General features: G+C 46.2%; 1 protein-coding gene across 2 annotated transcripts in view; it reads right to left on the bottom strand.

Annotated features, from left to right (window-relative positions):
- Window positions 1-9,079, bottom strand: part of flna (filamin A, alpha (actin binding protein 280)) — a 34,648-nt gene extending 25,569 nt beyond the window's left edge. The window contains exons 1-2 of one of the 2 annotated variants that reach the window (XM_062562905.1): window positions 8,610-9,079; window positions 3,724-4,200 (exon numbers count right to left, since the gene is read on the bottom strand). In XM_062562905.1, the coding sequence (XP_062418889.1) occupies window positions 3,724-4,093 (370 nt within the window). In that variant the 5' untranslated portion in view covers window positions 4,094-4,200; window positions 8,610-9,079. The remainder of the gene's footprint in view (window positions 1-3,723; window positions 4,201-8,609) is intronic. The other variant, XM_062562907.1, reaches the window with a different exon arrangement.
- Window positions 9,080-19,119: the final 10,040 nt, after the last annotated feature.

Genomic DNA, 19,119 nt, shown 5'->3' with positions numbered 1-19,119 from the left:
GAAAAGTAAAGAAAAGGAGAAAAGTAAAGTAAGGAAAAGTGCTGTGTGGGACATTTTCAAAAGCCCGCACTAACAACAGCCCCCTCTGAGGATGGACCAGAAATGAGGAACATGTTGAAGGGATAGTCACAGAAAGGAAAAGGGAAAACACAAGCTGCACGTAGAGGAACACGCTGAGGGAGAGGACAAGGCATACCAAAAAATGAACTAGGGGGGTTAACAAATACCAGGCAGCTTTCCTAAAATGCCCTGAGGGACCTGTGATGAACCAGAGGAGCAAAGCCCTGACACTGACAACGTGTGCGTCTGGAGGTGAAGCGTGGAACACAAAGCACTTACAACAAACCCTCACAGCACCGTTTGATTCCATCTACAAATAAGGCTTTCGAATTACAGGATGTGCTGTGGCATTGTCGTTTATACCAAAAATGGAAATTTACAATTGCAATATTTGAGTTATAGAATATGTGGCTTTGTGTTTGCTTGTTCAGTGTGAACATGCGGCATACTTCCAACTGATGGAATGCAGTAGCCTGAATAACCCTGGGCCGAATGAGACCGCTGATCCTCTGTGTCCACTGGACCGGTCCCCTGTCGCCTATGCAGACAGGAAGTTATGCTAATGATAAAGGGCTTTCAGGAAGTGATCCATTTTGACCCTCAGTTATCTCTGGGCACACATTCCTGCGTGGTCTTCGCCCACCACATTTGAAACGTGCCATTGCATGACATCAGACTGCATTCCCCTGGTGGGTATGCACAGGTAGTCTTCAGCTAATGGAGTTTTGGGGTTGCTTTAGCATTCTTGCTGTAATGGACCTCTGGCTAAGCCCAGCCCCCTCCTGCCGTTCTGTCAAGCAGTCAGAGGTAGTTTCCATGGAGCACAGTCACTCACTGCTCGCCCTGATCACATGTCATCCAATTGCATTCAGAGTCAGTCTTTAGGATGGGTTGGATTTATCCATGATGTGAAAACCTATTCAAATGACAGAAGCTAAAGCCACACATCACAGGGTAAATGAGAACCACCAGGTCAGCTGGAGATCAGGACAGAAGGCGATGATATTAAGGAACAAAATTGTTCCTGTAAAGCTGGGTAGGTGTGCACTAAAAAGCAAAAACAGCTCGCTTATGTATTCAGTTTAACATTAGTAGCTAGCATGTGGTCATTAGCTGCGTTTTGAAGTAGAAGCGAATCAGATGACTCCACGCCGTACTGGAATGGATACGTCCAGAATGCATTTCATTGCTTAGGTGTTTTCAGAACGCTCTCATCTGTATCAAGTTGCAGTTACAGCAGCTCAGATTCACCCCCGAGGAAGACTTCTTGTTGATCTCATTCTTTCAGTAATGGACAGATTGAGACAGCCTGGTTGTTGCCACAAGGGGACTGTTTCAACCTGCATGTCTCCGCTGGCAGGGACAAAGTTATGAGTTGGCCCAATAACCGCCGTTCAACAGACACACGTAGTTACTTTATGAGACATACTGGAGAGCCTCAGGCCATTTGACATTGTGCGTCTCATCACTACAGTAGATGGCGATCCACGAGATTAACTGTGCTATAATGCTTGAAAGCTGCATTCTTTCTAACATCCATCAGGGGACTGGTTTACACGTCTAGGAGAAAATCACTACTCGTCTAGTGATTTTGTACCCGTGTAAAATGTGTAAACGGGGGATTAAGGTAGCAAACTAAGTCATCAACTCAATTGATTTAGGGCGGGGCTTTCTTGTGATTGACAGGTGGCTTCTACGGCGTCCGTGTTTTTCGATTATAACAAATGACTGATTGTATTTTTTTCAGTTCATGAAGGTTCATTTTGATTTGAGTTTTAGTCACCTAAACATGTCAGGGTTCAGTTGTATGGATCTCCACACTCTTTTATCTCTTCTGGTTGCAAAAAAAAAAAAAAACAAGATGGCGACTGCCACCTGAGGCTTCAAAACTAATGAGTGACATCACAGTGACTACTAGGCATTCTTATATACAGCTTAGGAGCAAACCACATACAGTATGGTGAAAAGGACATAGTAAAAAGTAATTCATTGAAAAAAAACTAACTGATAAAACTATAGTTAGTCACTTTGGCAAACACGTTAATCAAGATAATGATAACAATCTCGTTTCTGCACATTAGCTTAGCATTAAATCTAGCGTGGCTCTCTCCACAGCCTCACTGATTAACATAATATAATAATAATAATGACTTTGTTTGAAAGACTTGCCAAGTACAAAAGCATTTACTGGTTTGTTTTTTAAATATGTACAATGAAATTGAATTTTTTTTTAATTGTTTTAAGGGAGGTTTGTTGACATTTCATTGACATGACTAATCCAGTGTTTAGGATTGCGCTTTGACCCCTAGTTGGTTTCCACACTCCACCACTGCGGCCTTCTGGATGCAGAGAAGGACTGGCGTCTAAAGGAAGTCTTTAGGGCAGTGTGAGCTGGCCACTGTTGCGTATCAAGTAAAGGAGAAATGAAAGAGGTGTGGACATCAAAACTGGTGGAAGGAAACAGAGCTTTGAGCGCAGAACGAGGGAGGGACCCCGCGCATCTATGCTGAGCGGCGATGGCCGTTTTGTAACTTGTGGTGAGAGTTGCTGACTGGGTGTGCCCACTTTCGGCAATGAAAGGAGGAAGTAAAGGGAGAGGAGGCTGCTCTCTCATCTTCAGATTAAATGAGTCAACAGGAGCAGTGAGCGGAGGGTGAGGCAGAGAGGAACAGACATGGTGGCTCGCTTTAGTACAATGCCCCGCATCAGCAGCTCCACCTTTCCCTGTCCGCTACGATGAAGGTTGGGGGGCTCGACATGAGGTGAGCACTTCACCTGCTCTCAAGCCATGGCACCGGGAAGCAGCAACATGTGCGGTGGAAACCATGAAGTGAGCAATCACTTCCCCAGGAGGGGATGACAGGGACTTGTGTCTGATTTACATGACGCAGCCACAAACGTTTCTTTCCTTTTGCATCAGTCTGACAGGGGGAAAACATCTGATCGGGTGGTTCCCTATAACTTGGTCTGATACCAATATTAAAATGGCCTCCTGTGCCCTCTAAATGACTGAATTGGGCACAGCAAATATGCACCAATATGATATTAGGTTATATTATTCATCAGCCCATTTACACTACATTAGCAACCACAGTACGGATTTCGGCCCGATCAGTACATGTACAACTGCTCGCTATTTACTCCAGCTTCAGCTTGGGAAGACAAAATCATCGGTGCTGCTGGAATCAATGATGGAAGTTAAAGAGTGAGCTGTGTACATGTGCCACAAGAACAGTGCTAGTAGAGTGTGACATCTGGCAAAGGTAGAAAACGTTAGTGGAACATCTCTACTGGATGCAAACTCACATCATCTTAAAGGCTAGTTAGAGCCCAGCCACAAGCCACTGCACGATACAAGCACTGTGTGTGTGTGTGTGTGTGTGCGGGCGCGCAGGTTGAGCTCTACTATCCAACCAGGCCTACACTACACGCGGCCCATAAAGTTTGCCCCCCCCCCCCGCACGTCAGACCCCCTCCTCCCTAAACGACCCAGCTCAGAGTGGACAGCCAGAGACAAAAGCACTACACCCCGGACTAGGGAACCGCCTGGAGAGCAGACCCTGAACACCTCCTATTCTACACTCGCCTGTTGCTTAGCACCGCTGGACTTGATTTCCTCAGAGAGGGAGCACCTGGGGACCGAAACGCCACGCGTAGACTCACCTATGGACACCAGCTTGATGTTCTCCTTGTCCAGGAACTCCAGAGCCACCGACACGTTCTCCAGCTGCATCTGGCGAAAGGTGGGCCTCTGGTTATACTTTCGGAACATCTTCTTCTGGGACAGGACCTCCAGGAGCCCGATGAGCCGCAGCCCGTCGCTGAGGTCCGTCTGCAAGTTGCCGAGCCTCTTGTTGACACATTTTAGGTGCTCGTTGCACCAGCGGGTGAAGGTGTTCTGCTGGATCTTCTTCCATGGCGCGTCCTCGGCCAGGTCCTTCTCCGTGGCGGGCATTTCTGCGTCCTTGTCCGTGCAGAGAGCGTTGGGAGCGGGCGCGGCGCTCTGGTGGAGCCGGGGGTGTGAAGCGCTCATTTTTATTCTCTCAGCTGCGTCTTGGTTCGCTGGCGTCCTCTCTGGGTGGAGTCTGCTCGAGTCTGCGTGGCCGCCCCCTCCTTCTCTGCTTCTCTCCCTCACTGCGCCTGGGAGGGAAGACAAGAGTGGAGTGGACTGAGTGGGACTCACTTATAGCCGGCGGATAGCGATTCTGCAGAGAAAAGGAGGCAGAAAAAGGGAGTCCTGGTGCGCACGTGACGCGCTCGTACGAGGAGCCAGCTTCACAAAATGAGACGCTGCTCCGGGTCCCGCCCTCCCGCTTTGTAATGCTCAATTCTCTGATAGAGCAAACTTTACGGCTATTTGAAATACAAACTGACGCAGCAAAGGTCCTTCAGGTGTCAGGTCCTAACCAGCAAGCAACATTTGGTCATTTTCTTTATAAAAACCCGAAAATGTTTGCCTCTTTTTTTTTATTTTATTAAACCTGAAGGTTAATGCAGTGTTGTCTGTGCCCCCAGTAACCCTTGTTTTGCCTGATGTGTTCTGGATTACTTGGGGACAGTCCTGTCCTTCCTCCTACACCATCTTTTATCCATAACACTGTTGGACGTGGGGGGGTTGTTTCCTGATTCGGTAGAAACAATGTGGAAGCGTAGCACATGGACAAAGATCAAGGCCCCATGTTCAGGGTCCCTGTGAGTACATGCGCTCGTGTTGATGCGTCCCCAGCAGCAGAGGAATAAATATTTAAAAGATCCCGAGGGATATGAGTACCACCAACTTCCCAATAAGGTCGCACAGATATGTTTGTTTGTGTCTTCCCTTTCCTGTGCACATCATGGACAGCGTGCTTATCTCAGAGTATGCAGCCTATGCGCCGGCCTTCATCCCTGTGCTCGAGTCGTGTCACAGTGTGTGCAGCCTCGTGTCTACAGAAGAGACAGTGCTCACCAGCGTCTAGACTCCACCTCTGGTTGTCTCCACTGTAGACTGCTGACCAAACCGCCACATGGGGTCGCACTAGTATCATGCGGCATGTGGATTCACCTTTATCAAAAGCTTGTTTTAAGTCCTCTTTAGTAGACACATTCTGATTGTTTTTGAGGATGGGGGGGTGGATGACAGAGGGGGGTTATAAGAGCCAGCGTGACGGTACAAATGGAGACAAAGTGGGGATGGACGTGTTCTGTTGTCATTGAACATAAAGTTCCAGGAAAAATAATGCCCAGCCAATATGACACATGAAGTTGATGTTGAGGTTATAGGCATGGGGAGAGAGGGGGGCCACCTGATCGTCCTGGCTGTTAGTCTCAGAGGTCATCAGGAGCTCCAGTTCTTTCTGTTGTTGGTCTTCACTTTCTCCTTGTTCTCCTTTCGTCTCTGCATTTTTAAGCAGGCGATTCCTGATGCGCTGGGATCATGTTGAAACCATTCTAATGGCACCACAATTAGCTTTGAGTGTCTGAATGCACGCCATGGGGGTTACATTGAGCTAAAGGGCCTTGGGACAACACATGGTTGGCATTGGTGTACTTGTTGACATTGGAAAGAATGGAAACTGCTCGCTGTTTGATTATGTAAGTTTTAGGATCTAGTCTTTTTGAACTTAAATTGAATTCAGGATATCCCAACCTCTGCTGCTTCACCTTCGACTATTGTTCATCCAATGTGTTAACCACAAGTCCCTCAATTTTGTGAGCTGGAGTGCTCCTTTAACAGGAGAAGACAAAAAAACGAAAGTCTTGCTGGTATTCACAGAACAGCAGCCGTTGTAAAGACAGAAGCACAGACTTCAGGCACAGTGTGGCCTGAAGACACCAAGAGTGCTTACCCTCCTTCGTGTGTATGCGTGTCTTTTTGTTTGTGTGTGTGTCTGGTAGAGGGAGAATCTGGAGAATCCCCTTCAACCCTCAATTGTATCTACAGATCAAGCCAGACGAGACCGGCCAGCTCGATTTCAAGAATCTCTTAAGGATCTAAACTTGGATGACCAGCAACTTTCTGATGCTAAACAAAAGTTATCTTGATAGGTCCAGAGCACCTTAGAAGTCAGCTGTCACATGATACAGTTTATCTGAATGGAATTGCTCTGGTATCCAGCAGCACCGTGAAGACTCTTGGAGTTCTCTTCGGTCAGGAGGTGTCCTTTAACTCTCAGATAAGAACACTTCTTAAATCAGGATGCTTGTATAAGTCTTTTAAGTCTGTCCAGTTGAATCAAAATGCTGCAGCACATGTATTAACAAGAACTAGGAACTAGGAAAGGGATCATGTTACTCCTGTATTACTTTCTCTGCACTTGCTCCCAGAGTTTTTGTGCTTTCTCTCCTCACAGGTTTCCATGGATTGTGGTTCTATCTGATGGTGGTTCTACTTGATGGTGGTTCTATCTGCTGGTGGTTGTACCTGATTGTAGTTCAATCTGATGGAGGTTCCATCTGATGGTGGTTCTATCTGATGGAGGTTCCATCTGATGGTGGTTCTACCTGATGGAGGTTCCATGTGATGGTCGCTCTATCTGATGGTGATTCCATCCGAAGGTGGTCCTATCTGATGGTGGTTCTACTTGATGGTGGCTCTATCTGATGGTGGTTCTACCTAGTCTAAACGGTTTGGAGTAACTCGGTTCTGGTCCCTGTAGGCACATTCATTATGTTAACTTGCACCAGTTTACAGGCTTCCGCCCCAAATTAGAATGGAAAAGTTATGACCACAGTGGATGGTAATTATGGCAGAGCAGGAAAGCAGGGCAGCTGCAGAATGTATTGGAAAGATAAGGTGAGGAATTTAAGACAAAGACATTAGATGTAAGTGAATGGATTCATTGAAATGTTTAATCAGTCATCAGTGGGTTTGATTCATACATGAGTTTCATAACACGCAAAAAAACATTGCCTGGTAGTAAGAGTGAGAAAACAGGGTAATCGCTTGCAGTGTATTGCTTCAACAGAATTTGCCAAATAAAAAAAGCAAGGACAAATCAGGGGGCGCGGACAGAAAGAACTGAGACACACTGAAATGTCTGTGATCTGAACAGCAAACTGACCTCGCTGGGTTGTCATTTGGCTCCCTCTAGTGATTATTTATAATACTACATATACCAGTTTAGGTTCAGTAGAGAACCCGTACAGAACCAACCTTTAATGATTCTCCTATAAGTACAGAACCAATCCCGCAGTGCTCCTGATGCTAGTAAAATAATGCTACTAGTACCAATCTGCAATAAAACCAGCGGTACAATACGAGCCTTCAAGGACACTACTACTAGTACGGCACCAGTCCCGAATGCCAGTAGGTTCTTATCATCTCTCCCCACAAGATCAACCCCAGACGGAGCAGAGCAGAGGAAGTTACATGAACGCTGTGGCACCAACCACAAGTGGTGAGAAAATTCAGGTGGACAGATTACAGCTTCTGCATGAACATACTGTGTGTGTGTGTGTCGGGGTGGGGGGGGGTGTCTTTTGGTGGCCACTTGTCAGGTGAAAGTAGGCCGAGAAGTGTCAAACAAGGACAGGGTGGGTCTCTCACACGCTCTTTGCCACTTCCTTTTCTCTTCAAGCTCTAATCACCTCCTTATTATAAAGCCAAGAAGCTTTACAATAAGTCATCAAAATGTCCCCCAAACTTTAAGAGTGAGCGAACATTCAAAGGCAGCGTTTAAGACAAAAGGATGTAGAGGGAGGTTGGGACCAAACAGGCTAGAGGACGTTGGAGACAACGCTACATGAACAAAGAGTAACATGAGGGACAGATAATGACGAGTGTGGTGCCAGACTTCTTAACGTTTTTCAATTGAGAGAGTTTGAATAATGCCAGTAATAAAAAATGAAATAATCTTAATAATATTTCCCTGATTAGATTCTGAATCTGTAGAATAAATATGTGTGCAACTGTTTTGCGTCATTCCAAACATAAAAACAAACCCGCTGTGGACAGGGACCATATAAAAGGAAAAAGTAAAGGTAAGAAGACACATCATAAAGGCCACATTTCTTCAAGTGGCTTTTAACCCTATGCTGAATAAATGTTGTTCTTCTGGAGGATAATATTGTAAACTCCTTTTGGATGATTGAAGTTCTGTATTAACCTAAAATAGTATCAGCTCATTCTCCACAGATTAAGAGACAATGCAAGTCAGATGTATGAATGTGAGGGTCTCTACGTGTTGTCCTCGCTCGTTATTGTCCAAGTGAAGACCCGCAGGGACATCCTGACGTTCAAACCTGAGGGACGGGCCCACCAGCGGGGGGCGCGAGCCGCCACCGCTCGCGCACTCGGACATCGCCCCCCCCCCCCCCCCCCCCCCTCCGGTAAAGAGCTCGAGCGCAGTCAGCGTGTTACCTTATTTGGTGCCTAATTGAGACACGGGAGCGATGCCCCGGTCCCTGCGAAGGATGAAGAGGGACGAGCTGGCGTCTTTACCCACCGCGGGGCCGTTGAAGAGACGTTATAACGCGACGCCGCGTCAGTAGGACTGTGTATAAGCACGTAACGAATGAGAGACACACTCACTCCCAACCACGGGTCCACGAGCAGCGGGACTACTTACACGGTCCTGCAGCCTGCGGTCGCTCTGTGGTGCCCTCTCCTGTGTGGTCCTCTGTGTCCCCTCTGTGTCCTCTCTGTGTCTCCTGTGTGGTCCCTCTGAGGTCCGTTAAGTCAGTGCGCGCAGCAGCAACCTGCCGTCTCTTTGCGCCCGGTGTGTGTGCGCGCTGCTGCACCGTGGTCCTGGTCCTCCCTTCCCACGCGCAGCCCCGGTGTGGGGGGGCGGGCTGTTGGTGCTGGTGGCGTAAAGCAGAGGGTGGGGCGGAAAGAGATGGTCCTCTGTCTCTCTTTCTCTCTGCCTGTCCTCCAGCGCGAGAGCCTTAATTGGTAAACGGGTAGAACAAAAGACGTGATGGGGTGTGACTCTCTCTCTCTCTTCTCTTTTCTGCTCGGTGCCCTTTTTCTTTTAGAGAAAACATTGGTGACGTCATGACCGCGCCTTTGTAATTTCAGAAGTATGATGTGACCTGCCCGTGCAGAAAACCATATGTACCATCTTCTTTCTATCTCACACAGGGTGTGCAGGTGTGCTGGTGTGCGTGTGAGAGAGATAAGAATGTCCTAACACCTCTCTGTGTCCTCTCTGTCCTGTCATTGTTTCCAACTAGTGATGGACTCTAATAGGCCTATGGGGAGCTGAATTCCTCTTTGCCCTACTAAACTAACCTACTAAAGTGCGTGTGTGTACGCGTGTGTGTGTGTGTGTGTGAGAGAGAGCCTGAAAGATATCTGTCTGTGTCTGTGTGTGTGTGTGTGTGCGTGTGTGTGTGAGAGAGACCGATAGATATCTCTGTGTGTGTGTGTGTGTGTGTGTGTGTGCGTGTGTGTGTGTGCGTGTGTGTGTGTGCGTGTGTGTGTGTGTGTGTGTGTGTGTGTTTGAGTGCTCTCCAGCTGAGCATTGGCTCAGGAAAGAAGAATGTTGGCCTCGCTGTGTGCTGTGTGCTTACAGTTCAGCAGGACGGAGAGGGGGGGGGGGGGGCTGCAGGGAAGGTGAAGTGTTTGGGGAGATTAAAGGGAGACTGGGTGGGAAAAAGGAAGGCTGACAGTTTAAAGAAGACACCAATTTTTCATTTTATTTTTAATGTAACTGTGGCTTTTTAAGAAACCCTAAAGCAATAGAGACTCATAACAAACAACCTGCACTTTGTTTCAGAGAGGTGGGTGAGACTTGTTGACAGTTTTAGAGGTGCTGGCAGACAGATGTTTGAACACACGGCCTTTTTTCTCTTTTACCAGACTAGTTCTAGGATTAAGTTTAAGTAATTCAAATAAACACGTCAGGCATCCCAGCCGAGACGAGCGCTAGTCATGACATAGTCCAGCAATAAAAGCCCACTTTTGCACAGATCAAACAAACCAGATAGAAGATAACACCATTCCTGTGGCAACCATGACTACAAGGCTCATGTAAACTTGATGAAACACAGTGCTGCCATGACCCTAACCCTAGCTTTAATTTGAAACCTCTCCTTACTCTTCTTCTTTTTGACCTAAATGAATGATTTTCTGGGTTAATACTGATCTCATAAAGTAACTGCTCGGTAACTGGAGTATCTGAAGCTCCTGAGAGGACTGGACTGGGTCGATGTTTCACAGACTAACTTCTCTTTTCACGTGAAACGTTTTGAAGAATAATGACTGGATCCACGGATGGTTTCTTATACGAGGAAATTTCTCGTCGACCTGCAGCTTCAGCGTAACAATATACTGATCAATTTCATCAGGCCCATAGAAGATAGTCATATGAACCCTTCACCCCTCCTAATCAGTTTATTCTTCACACCTGCCAATCACATTGACCTCGTTAGCCAATCACATGCACTTGTCTACCCCACTGATTGGAACTACTAGTGCTGTGTGTCGTACTGCATGTGGGTCCGTACCTGCCCCGTTACAGCTGAGTTGAGACTTTTTGCCCTAACAACAAATTGAGTTGTGCTGCCAGAGTAAATCATTAAAGTTGACAGGGACGACGATATCGGATCCCATTCAGACTTTTTGATGTTTTTTGCCATCAATGAGGTACACGCATCTCATCTCATCTCAATTTCCACCGTTCATCTGGGCTCGGGCTGCGGGGGGCACCCTCTCCCAAACCAGGTGAACCAGCTGGGAAATTCCAAGGCGTTCCCAGGCCAGTGTGGATATATAATCTCTCCAGCTAGTCCTGGGTCTTCCCCAGGGCCTCTTCCCAGATGACCCTGCCTGGAACACCTCCCTAGGCAGGCGCCCAGGGAGCATCCTCACAGATGCCCAAACCACCTCAACTGTCTCCTTTCCATGTGAAGGAGCAGGGGCTCTACTCTGAGCTCCTCCCCTATCTCTGAGGGAGACGCCAGCCACCTTCCTGAGGAAACCCATTTTGGTCGCTTGAACCCGTGACCTGGTTCTTTTGGTCATGACCCATCCTTCATGACCATAGGTGAGGGTACTTTCTGTTTCTGTCACAACGGTGCGGTACAGCAAGTGCAATACCGCCCCCGCTGCTCCGATCAAACTGACACTCCATCTTCCCTTCACTCACAAACTAGACCCCGAGGTACTTGAACCGAGAGTAGGCAATCCATCGTTGTCCTGCTGAGAACCATGACCTCAGATTTAGAGGTGCTAATCCTCATCCCAACCCCTTCACACTCGGCTGTGAACCTCTCCAGTGAGAGTTGGAGGCCAGCCTCCACCGCAAAAGACTCAAACTTACCGACCAGACCCTGAACAGAGCCCTCATTTTCGGCATACAGGGATTGGATGGCCTCATGAAGGAGCCCCTCCCCCCATACTCCCTCAGCACCACCCACAGTATCAGTATCACTATCATACGGCTTCTCTAAGTCCATAGATCCCATGTAGACTAGATGGGCATGCTCCCAGGCCCCTCCATAATCCTAAGAGTAAATAGCTGGTCCCTTGTTCACTAGGAATCAGAAATCCACTTTGTTCGTCTTCAATCCGTGGTTCTACTATTTCCTGCACCTTGGAGTAGGCTGAGCAGTGTGATGCCCCTGTAATTTGCACACTCTCTGGTCCCCTTTTTTGAGTAGAAGAACCTCCACCCAGTCTGCCACTGCCACGGGGTACACCCATGATCATGTTTAATGTGAATTGGCCTGACTGAATAGAAGACCACTATGTGCACTGGATGTGAAGGATCATTCATTCACTAAACCGTCATGTGACAGCATTGATCTTCTCATCTAGCTCTTTGCAAGACAGTGAATAAGAACATTGCCTAAAATGAGATTTGTTTCTGCAATGTTTCTTTAGTTTCCTTAACTTTGTAGTGAGTGATATAGACAGGGGATGAAGTAAGTTCTATCTATGAGCTTGTTTGTGAATCAGCGCGTATTAATGAGAGACAGATGTTTGCCTCTGTGGTTCGTCCAGTCGGTCAGTGACATCATCCCTATGCAACTTGTTGAAGCTACACTTCCAGTTGGGGTAAATACTCTCTCTCTCTCACACACACACAAACATGTTTTATGTAATTGAGGGGCAGACAGATAATAAAGGTTACCTTATGACATGTTCCGTTCCATACACACCACAACACTGGGATCCATATCAACCAGAGAATCTTTTACCGTGTTCATTTTACACACGACATCCATTGCATTCTGTCCATCCAGGGAGACGGATCCCCTCCAGCCGTTCTCCCTGGGGTTTCTTCTTGTGCTGATTGGAGGGTTTCAGGACAGGGGGTGTGTTGCGTGTGTGCAGGCTGTAAAGCCCTCTGAGGTAAATTTGTCTTTTGTGATTTTGGGCACAAAATAAAAGGAATTGGAAAGAATTTACACCATGCACCATTTGGTCTTGACGGAAAGGTAAAAGCTAAAGGAAATAACTGTCCTCCAGAATCAACCAAGTGTTAGCGTGTTAGCTTTCCACTCGGAACATCTTTACATATTAAACTTCCCTCTTCACAGAAAAATCTATTTTGTTTAGGAATCGGTTGTCTTCTGAGTACAAACGGAGAAACACAAAAATGTGCCATTTCTGAAGTACTCAAGGTACATGACGAACGTTTGCATTGACTTGTCTTTTCACACAAAGGACGAACGGCGGTGTCCTGGCGAAGAGACCGCTGCGTATTGGACCCATCCACAGATTTAACAGTCCCTCCTTTTGGAATAATTACATGGGATATCTACAAATTATGGTACATTTTTTAAAGTTTCTGCTTGGGTTTCTTTTACAGCTATCAATCGTTGATGTAGATACAATAAATGTGCTGTGATTGGTAAATAATCCGGAAATCGTATGTGATCCATAAAAGATGAAGCAGGAAATATATTGTTGGATGGGTCAAAAGACAAGAAGGCCTATCTGATTGGGAGTGTTATTATTCTTCAATAAAAAATGTATACAGAAGCATATCTATCACTTGCATATATGTTTAAAAAGCTTACTTCAGGCTCAGTTGTTTATGGGTCTGCATCGATATTTGAGTCTAAGTGATCTTCATTTGACTTTAAAGAAAGAGATTTCTTTGAGACAGAGTGATAGAAAAGCTGGTGGCGAATAGTGAGTCTGTCTTACTGTACTGAGAGGGATGTACTGGGCTGAAGACATGGTAGAGACAGCAGTTCCTCTTAACAAAGCTTCTCCCTGACACCAAGTTATGGTGCTAAAGTGGTAAATTTCAACTGAGTTGAGAATGTTCCCCCTGCACTCACTTACTGCCTCCCGTTGTCATTCACACACTCCAAAGCTGAATTTAACCGTATATGCTGCTACTGACAAATTCTACACATTCCCAAACACAGACACCAGGCCCTACATACGACCCATAAACACAACTTTAAAGCCCACTTGCAAGTAATCCAACAAACAGTTCTGTCATCTCCCCCCATCTGACTCGATCCCAAAAGGCCCTCATGCATATGGCTGCTGTATGAAAATGTAGAATAAAAATGTAAAAAATGTTTCTCATGAAAAGGAATGTCCCAATCTGTTTACACCGTGTAAACTTGACATCATGTCCACGATTACAGCATACGAGTGGCCCTCGTTAAAATATTGAACGCAATGATGCAGTATGTTTGGTGTTTCCGTCTGGTTCGCGTCCTTTAAAAACACCAAACACCGACCACACGTAAAGCAAAACCGCGTTAAGCTGTTCATGTGTTTGCCACAAAACAGGCAAAACATCCCTCGGCCGCAGTCCATGTTCGGACGGTCACCATGAACGTCTTTAACGGCATAAACTCCACAACCAACGACAATTCAAAAACACCACGCTCAACACTTCCGTCACTTCCGGGATGTGGTACTTTCCCTTTCCGTGAAGAATCTGTCATTTGTAAATTTCTTTCGGGATTGGTAAAAGTGTTTAGCGTCTTGTTAATTTGTTTTCTAAAATGTAAATTTGTTTTCTAAAATGTAAATGTATTTTCTAAAACGTTATTTTTTTTCTCCAAAATGTTAATTTGTCTCGAGCTTTGTAAAAGTGTTTCATTCTTTGTAATGTTGCTTTGCACTTCAGGGCCACCGTAGACAGCTCCAGGGCCCTGTTGTTTAGGACCATGAGGAGTTGGTGTCCATGTGACACCACGTGTCTTAGTAGCGGGGACTTGCACCCCGAAGAGACCTTCCTCACAGGAGACACCACCACCCAGGGTGTCTCGACAGCTCTCCAACCAGAGCCTCGTCCTTGATGAACGGGGGCACGTTGGCCACCGTGACTCTCACCGCCTGCGTGGAGAGAGGTAGGACGGGCACGAGTGCACCGGGATTCCGCTGACCACCACCGCGTCCGCTATCTCCACGCTGTCGAGGAACATGACCACCGCGTTGTTCTTCCGCGCTGCGGACTTCACGCTGCGGTGACCCACTAGCTCCCCCATGGCCAGGCTGCAGTCCTCCACCGTGTACGAAACACTCAGCGCGATCTTCACGCCGTGTTTCCGCGTCAGCCCGCTGAACTCCATGGCGCCGTGCAGCATGCCGTGCAGCACGCCGTCCAGCTAACGCCGAAACCCACCCCCCCCCACCAAATTCATAGACATACACATTTTAAAATGATCTAAGTTACAGTGCTCAAAATGTCCTTTTGGGCACATTGAAGACCAAAAGCCAAGAAGTCGGACGTCTCTTAGGGCGACATCTGCAACACTGTGCAAGAAGTGGGAACAGGTGTGTTGGTGCCAGGAGACGTGGGGATGAAGTGGAGTCCCTATAAACTGCAGTTTTCTACTCCTAACTTTTCACAAATTCTTCTAAACATCTTTCCTTGACCTAGGTGACTTTCTCCATGGAGGTCATGGAATAGTGGTTAGGAATAGGCGTTAGGAGGTCATTTTTTGACAATTCCAATCCAGCCAGGGAGAATGGAAACTGGGGAGGAAGAGGACCGGACACGCCTGTAGGAAATGACCAAGAGCCAGGGAAACCCTAACCTCCCAGACAGTCGGGATGACTGTTACACTGTCTGCATGAGTCACCACAAGAGGAAGAAGAAGAATTACTGCCTACATTTTACATGAAATGAAAATGAAATTAAAATAGCATTTAGCTATAGCCTTATCTTATTATAACGGATTTATAGTTTGAGGTTTGTTGTCAAGATAAATCCAACTTGTGATTGTCTCAGTCCCTTCGTGATGAAACACTCATCCAGTTCCATAAGAAGAAGAACAGGAGGAGAACGGAGCTGACGCATCGAGATAAAGAGAGAAAAATCTGGACCATTTCCCAGATGTGCACTTCCTGTTGGGTAATCTGTACACGAGGTCTGAGGCAGGACGAGAGTGTGTCTGTGGGCATGTAATCAACACACAAAGTTACCGTAAACGTGGTAAGTGTGCGTGCCTGTGTGGATGTGGAAATCAGACGGAGGGGTTAAGCATCAATACAACCCACTCACAGACTTTAAAAGGAGACCCGACTGAGCTGGATGAATCACAACACAGGAATCTAAGGCTGCTATGTTGCACAGAAATACACACAGCCAATCACACAATGACACAGAGGGGTCTCTACAAAGCATCTGAGTCCGCTCCACCCTTCTGTTAACAGCGGTCAGAAGCATTAACCAACCCAGGAGCGCACATACATGACTACATTCAAGCCCTCACAAACACCGCCTTTTAAGGTCAGCTCGCTCCCTTCATCTGTCTTTGCTGACTGGGTTTCTGTCTCTTTCAGTTGCACTGCACACACACACACACCGCTCCCCACCTCCACCCCCCTGCTGTGTTTCCACCCTCCTTCTTTTTCTTGTGTGGCTCTAGCTCTTTCCACTGAGCCAGCGCTGCTGGATTCCACTGAGCCGGGCCCTGTACCCTCCTGAACCCGTCCAAACACACCCAGTGCAGAGCAAACAAACACAGACCCGACAGGCACTCCAGATACCAGTAGATCCATCTTGAGCTCAGGGTGAGACCGGTGCCAGCCGCTCTTTTGCAGAAGTTGAGTAGATTCCTGGCCAGGAGAACGTGTTCTAAATTTGGGTCATGGGGCTGGAAAAGATGTCTGTAGTTTGGTGGCTTCTACATTTGTGTGCTGCAGAGATGGAGCGATGGGCTCCAGTAGTTTTGTCCATATAAGGGAGGAGGAATGTGGAGAAAGAGCAGCTATGAATGGCTGATCCCCCCCCCCCCCCCCGCTTCCTCCCAGGAATCTTTTTTCTTGCGCTACATCTTCCAGCTTCCATGTGTACATCAATCTGACAGTTAGTGGGGTCATGATGATGTGATAGAGATCAGACTGGAATGTATCAGAGGCTGTCATCATGACATCATAACTCCTCGCTCACTTATTGGTAACCTGTGAATAGCTGTGTGTGTGTGTTTCTCTCCATTCGACTGCTTATGCATGTTAGGTTCATCTGGACTGAATTCACTGGAAGCAGATGTTAAAGGAAACAAATGGTGATGTCACCCTTCACCACTGTGAGCGTGTGTTACAGCAAGACGCGTAGAAAAGAATGTGTGTGTGTGTGTGTGTTTCAGGGCAGATAAAAAGGGAAAGTGTTTTTTACGGTGGACTAGTTGACCCCAGCGATCCGTCTTGGCTCAGCACCTCACCCCCCCCTCACCCTTCCTCCTCTAATCCTGGTTGTCTCCTGTGGTGCTCCGTCCTCTCTCCAGTCCTCCGTCGGCTACGCTAGCAGCATGTCTCCGGACGATGATGTCCATGCTGCTCGGCGCACTTACTAAGAAAAGTGAATTCAAGATGACGTGTTACTTGTGGTTTTGTGCATTATGGTGTAAAACACAAACATTCAGACATTCTTTCACTCATAATAACTTGGAGGACATTAACGTCTTTCTTTATCAGGTAATCATAATGTGTCCTCTATTTTGGTTTGTAACCAAATGACTGGAAGACCAACGCCAGTCCCACCACCTGTACTTTGTGTTAAGTACAACCTGACTGTGAGTATCAGCATGACGTTGGAGTTGAGCCTCACACATGAGCGAGCTGCACTGATATCATGTAACAGGAAACATTTGAAATGTTGTGAGATGGTCAGGCTTAATGGTCATATAAACAAGGGTCTTTCATCATGGACATGTTTTTTTCATGTCCATGTGAAATAAAAACACAAGGTACTAATCTTAAGCCAAAACATTATGTTTTTCTCAAACATAACAGATTTGGAATCAATTCAAAACATTAACCACGTATTTGAATATATATGTTTCCCTTGAGACAAAAATGTGCAGCTAATTATATTGAGTCAATCGGTGTCTGTTGGATTACTGTCTTACCCACACACACACTCACACACACACCCACTCCTGCGTGAGCTGCATGACATCATATGATCTCATGACTGAGGCAGCTGAGCCTGACGCACAGACCTGTGGAGACAGGACCTACTGCACCATTATAGGATTTAAGATGCAATACTTAATTATATTTAATATATGCATAGATATATTTTTACTGTATAAGTGAATCATTGTCTTTGTTGTTCTTTTGTTGCCCCTTTTCTCTATTTGCTTTGGCAACTCATGAATGCACCTGAATAGAAATGGGGAGTTGGGGCTGGACACGTCTCAACAGATGTTGGATTCTAAGACCAGCTTGTTTACTCTGAACACTGATAAATCTATGAGAAGGCACATCAAGGGAGGTGTGTTTACCACAAGTCTCTTCCTGGTTCTGTCTGCTGTGAACCTGGTGGACCCATGATAATGGCTCATATGAAGATCACATAGAGAAGGAATAAGCCAAACTCACTTTCTTATGTTTCCCGTGGCTGTGGTCTCCACAGCAACAGCTTATTTTCAATTCCTCAAATGCCAACTCAGCAGAAATATACACTTGTTGCACAATTTCAGACTCGCCGCAGCTGCCACAGAGAGAGCCGCGTGCCACCCTTCAGCCTCCACATCCGTCCGTGGCATTCGGTGCTTCTCCTGCTTTACATCCACCTGCTGTGGTTGAGTTCAGATGGGACTGGCTGCATTGATAAGCTCAGCGTTGTTCTCTATTTATCCTATTGTCAACAAATCCCACTAAAAGACCAAAACAGAAACAAAACTTGCGTGTCCACCCTGTGATTTCTGCTGAAGAAACAAATATTATAATATCACCTCACTGATATATAGTTCCTCAAACAGCCCTTTTATTATTTTAACAAGTATTATTCCAAAAGGGGGAAATACAGTGAAGCAGGGATGATGGATTTTTAAAGGCCAACCAGGACGTTTGCATCCGCCTGCCGAGCCAATGGAATCTTTCCTTTGCACGTTCTGTGTACACTAAGGTTTATGATACTTACATGTTTTGTTTGGAAAGATCATTTTCCAAAATGAGCAATGCATTATGATCAATAATTGCATCTCAAAAGCTCTCATTAAGCCGTATCAAAGGCATTTAACAGCAAATAGTTTCAAAACAATTATTAAGGAGGGAACGGGAAATGCAAACATACTGACTCAGTTCCCGGTTTTGGACTCATTCCTGCAGAACGCTCCATGTTTGGTGTTCTATTGAGCATTTGTTGTAACAGGACAGTGTATGGAGAAGATACATCAGGCTTGAGATCCACAAACACCACTTTTTAGCAGTAACATTCATTGTTTTTGTTTTAGTTTTTCATGCAATTATTTGATAATAAGAATAAATCTAATTCCTGACATTTAACCTTCGGGTCACAACAATAAGGATTTGACACTTACTACAAACAGAACTCTGCTACAAACAGAACTTACCACTCGACTTAGGGTTTGTTAGCAATAGCCAATTATTCCAGGACTTTAGAAAAGAACAAATACATCTGGTACACAACAGCAACCTATAGATGGGGGACACATCTGTGACCGAAGTCAGTAAAAACAGATTTGTAATTGTTCGAATAGACAAATGTAGAGCCGTGGTCTAGATCTGGTATCTGTCCTTTTACATATTTGCTTTTTTCAGCCAATAACAAACTGTTCAATTAAAAAAGACAGTGGCCCACCTACCCAGCCATTCATCCACACATCCATCTGTCCATCCATCCCTGCCCCCTTCCCTCCATCCATTCATCCTCCCATTCCTCCCTCCAGCCACCCACTCACCAACCC

This window comes from Pungitius pungitius, chromosome 1 (genome assembly GCF_949316345.1).
Source record: "Pungitius pungitius chromosome 1, fPunPun2.1, whole genome shotgun sequence".
Taxonomy (NCBI): Eukaryota; Metazoa; Chordata; class Actinopteri; order Perciformes; family Gasterosteidae; genus Pungitius; species Pungitius pungitius.
Note: the sequence above shows the minus strand (reverse complement) of the source record. Positions and strands in the feature narration are given on the sequence as shown.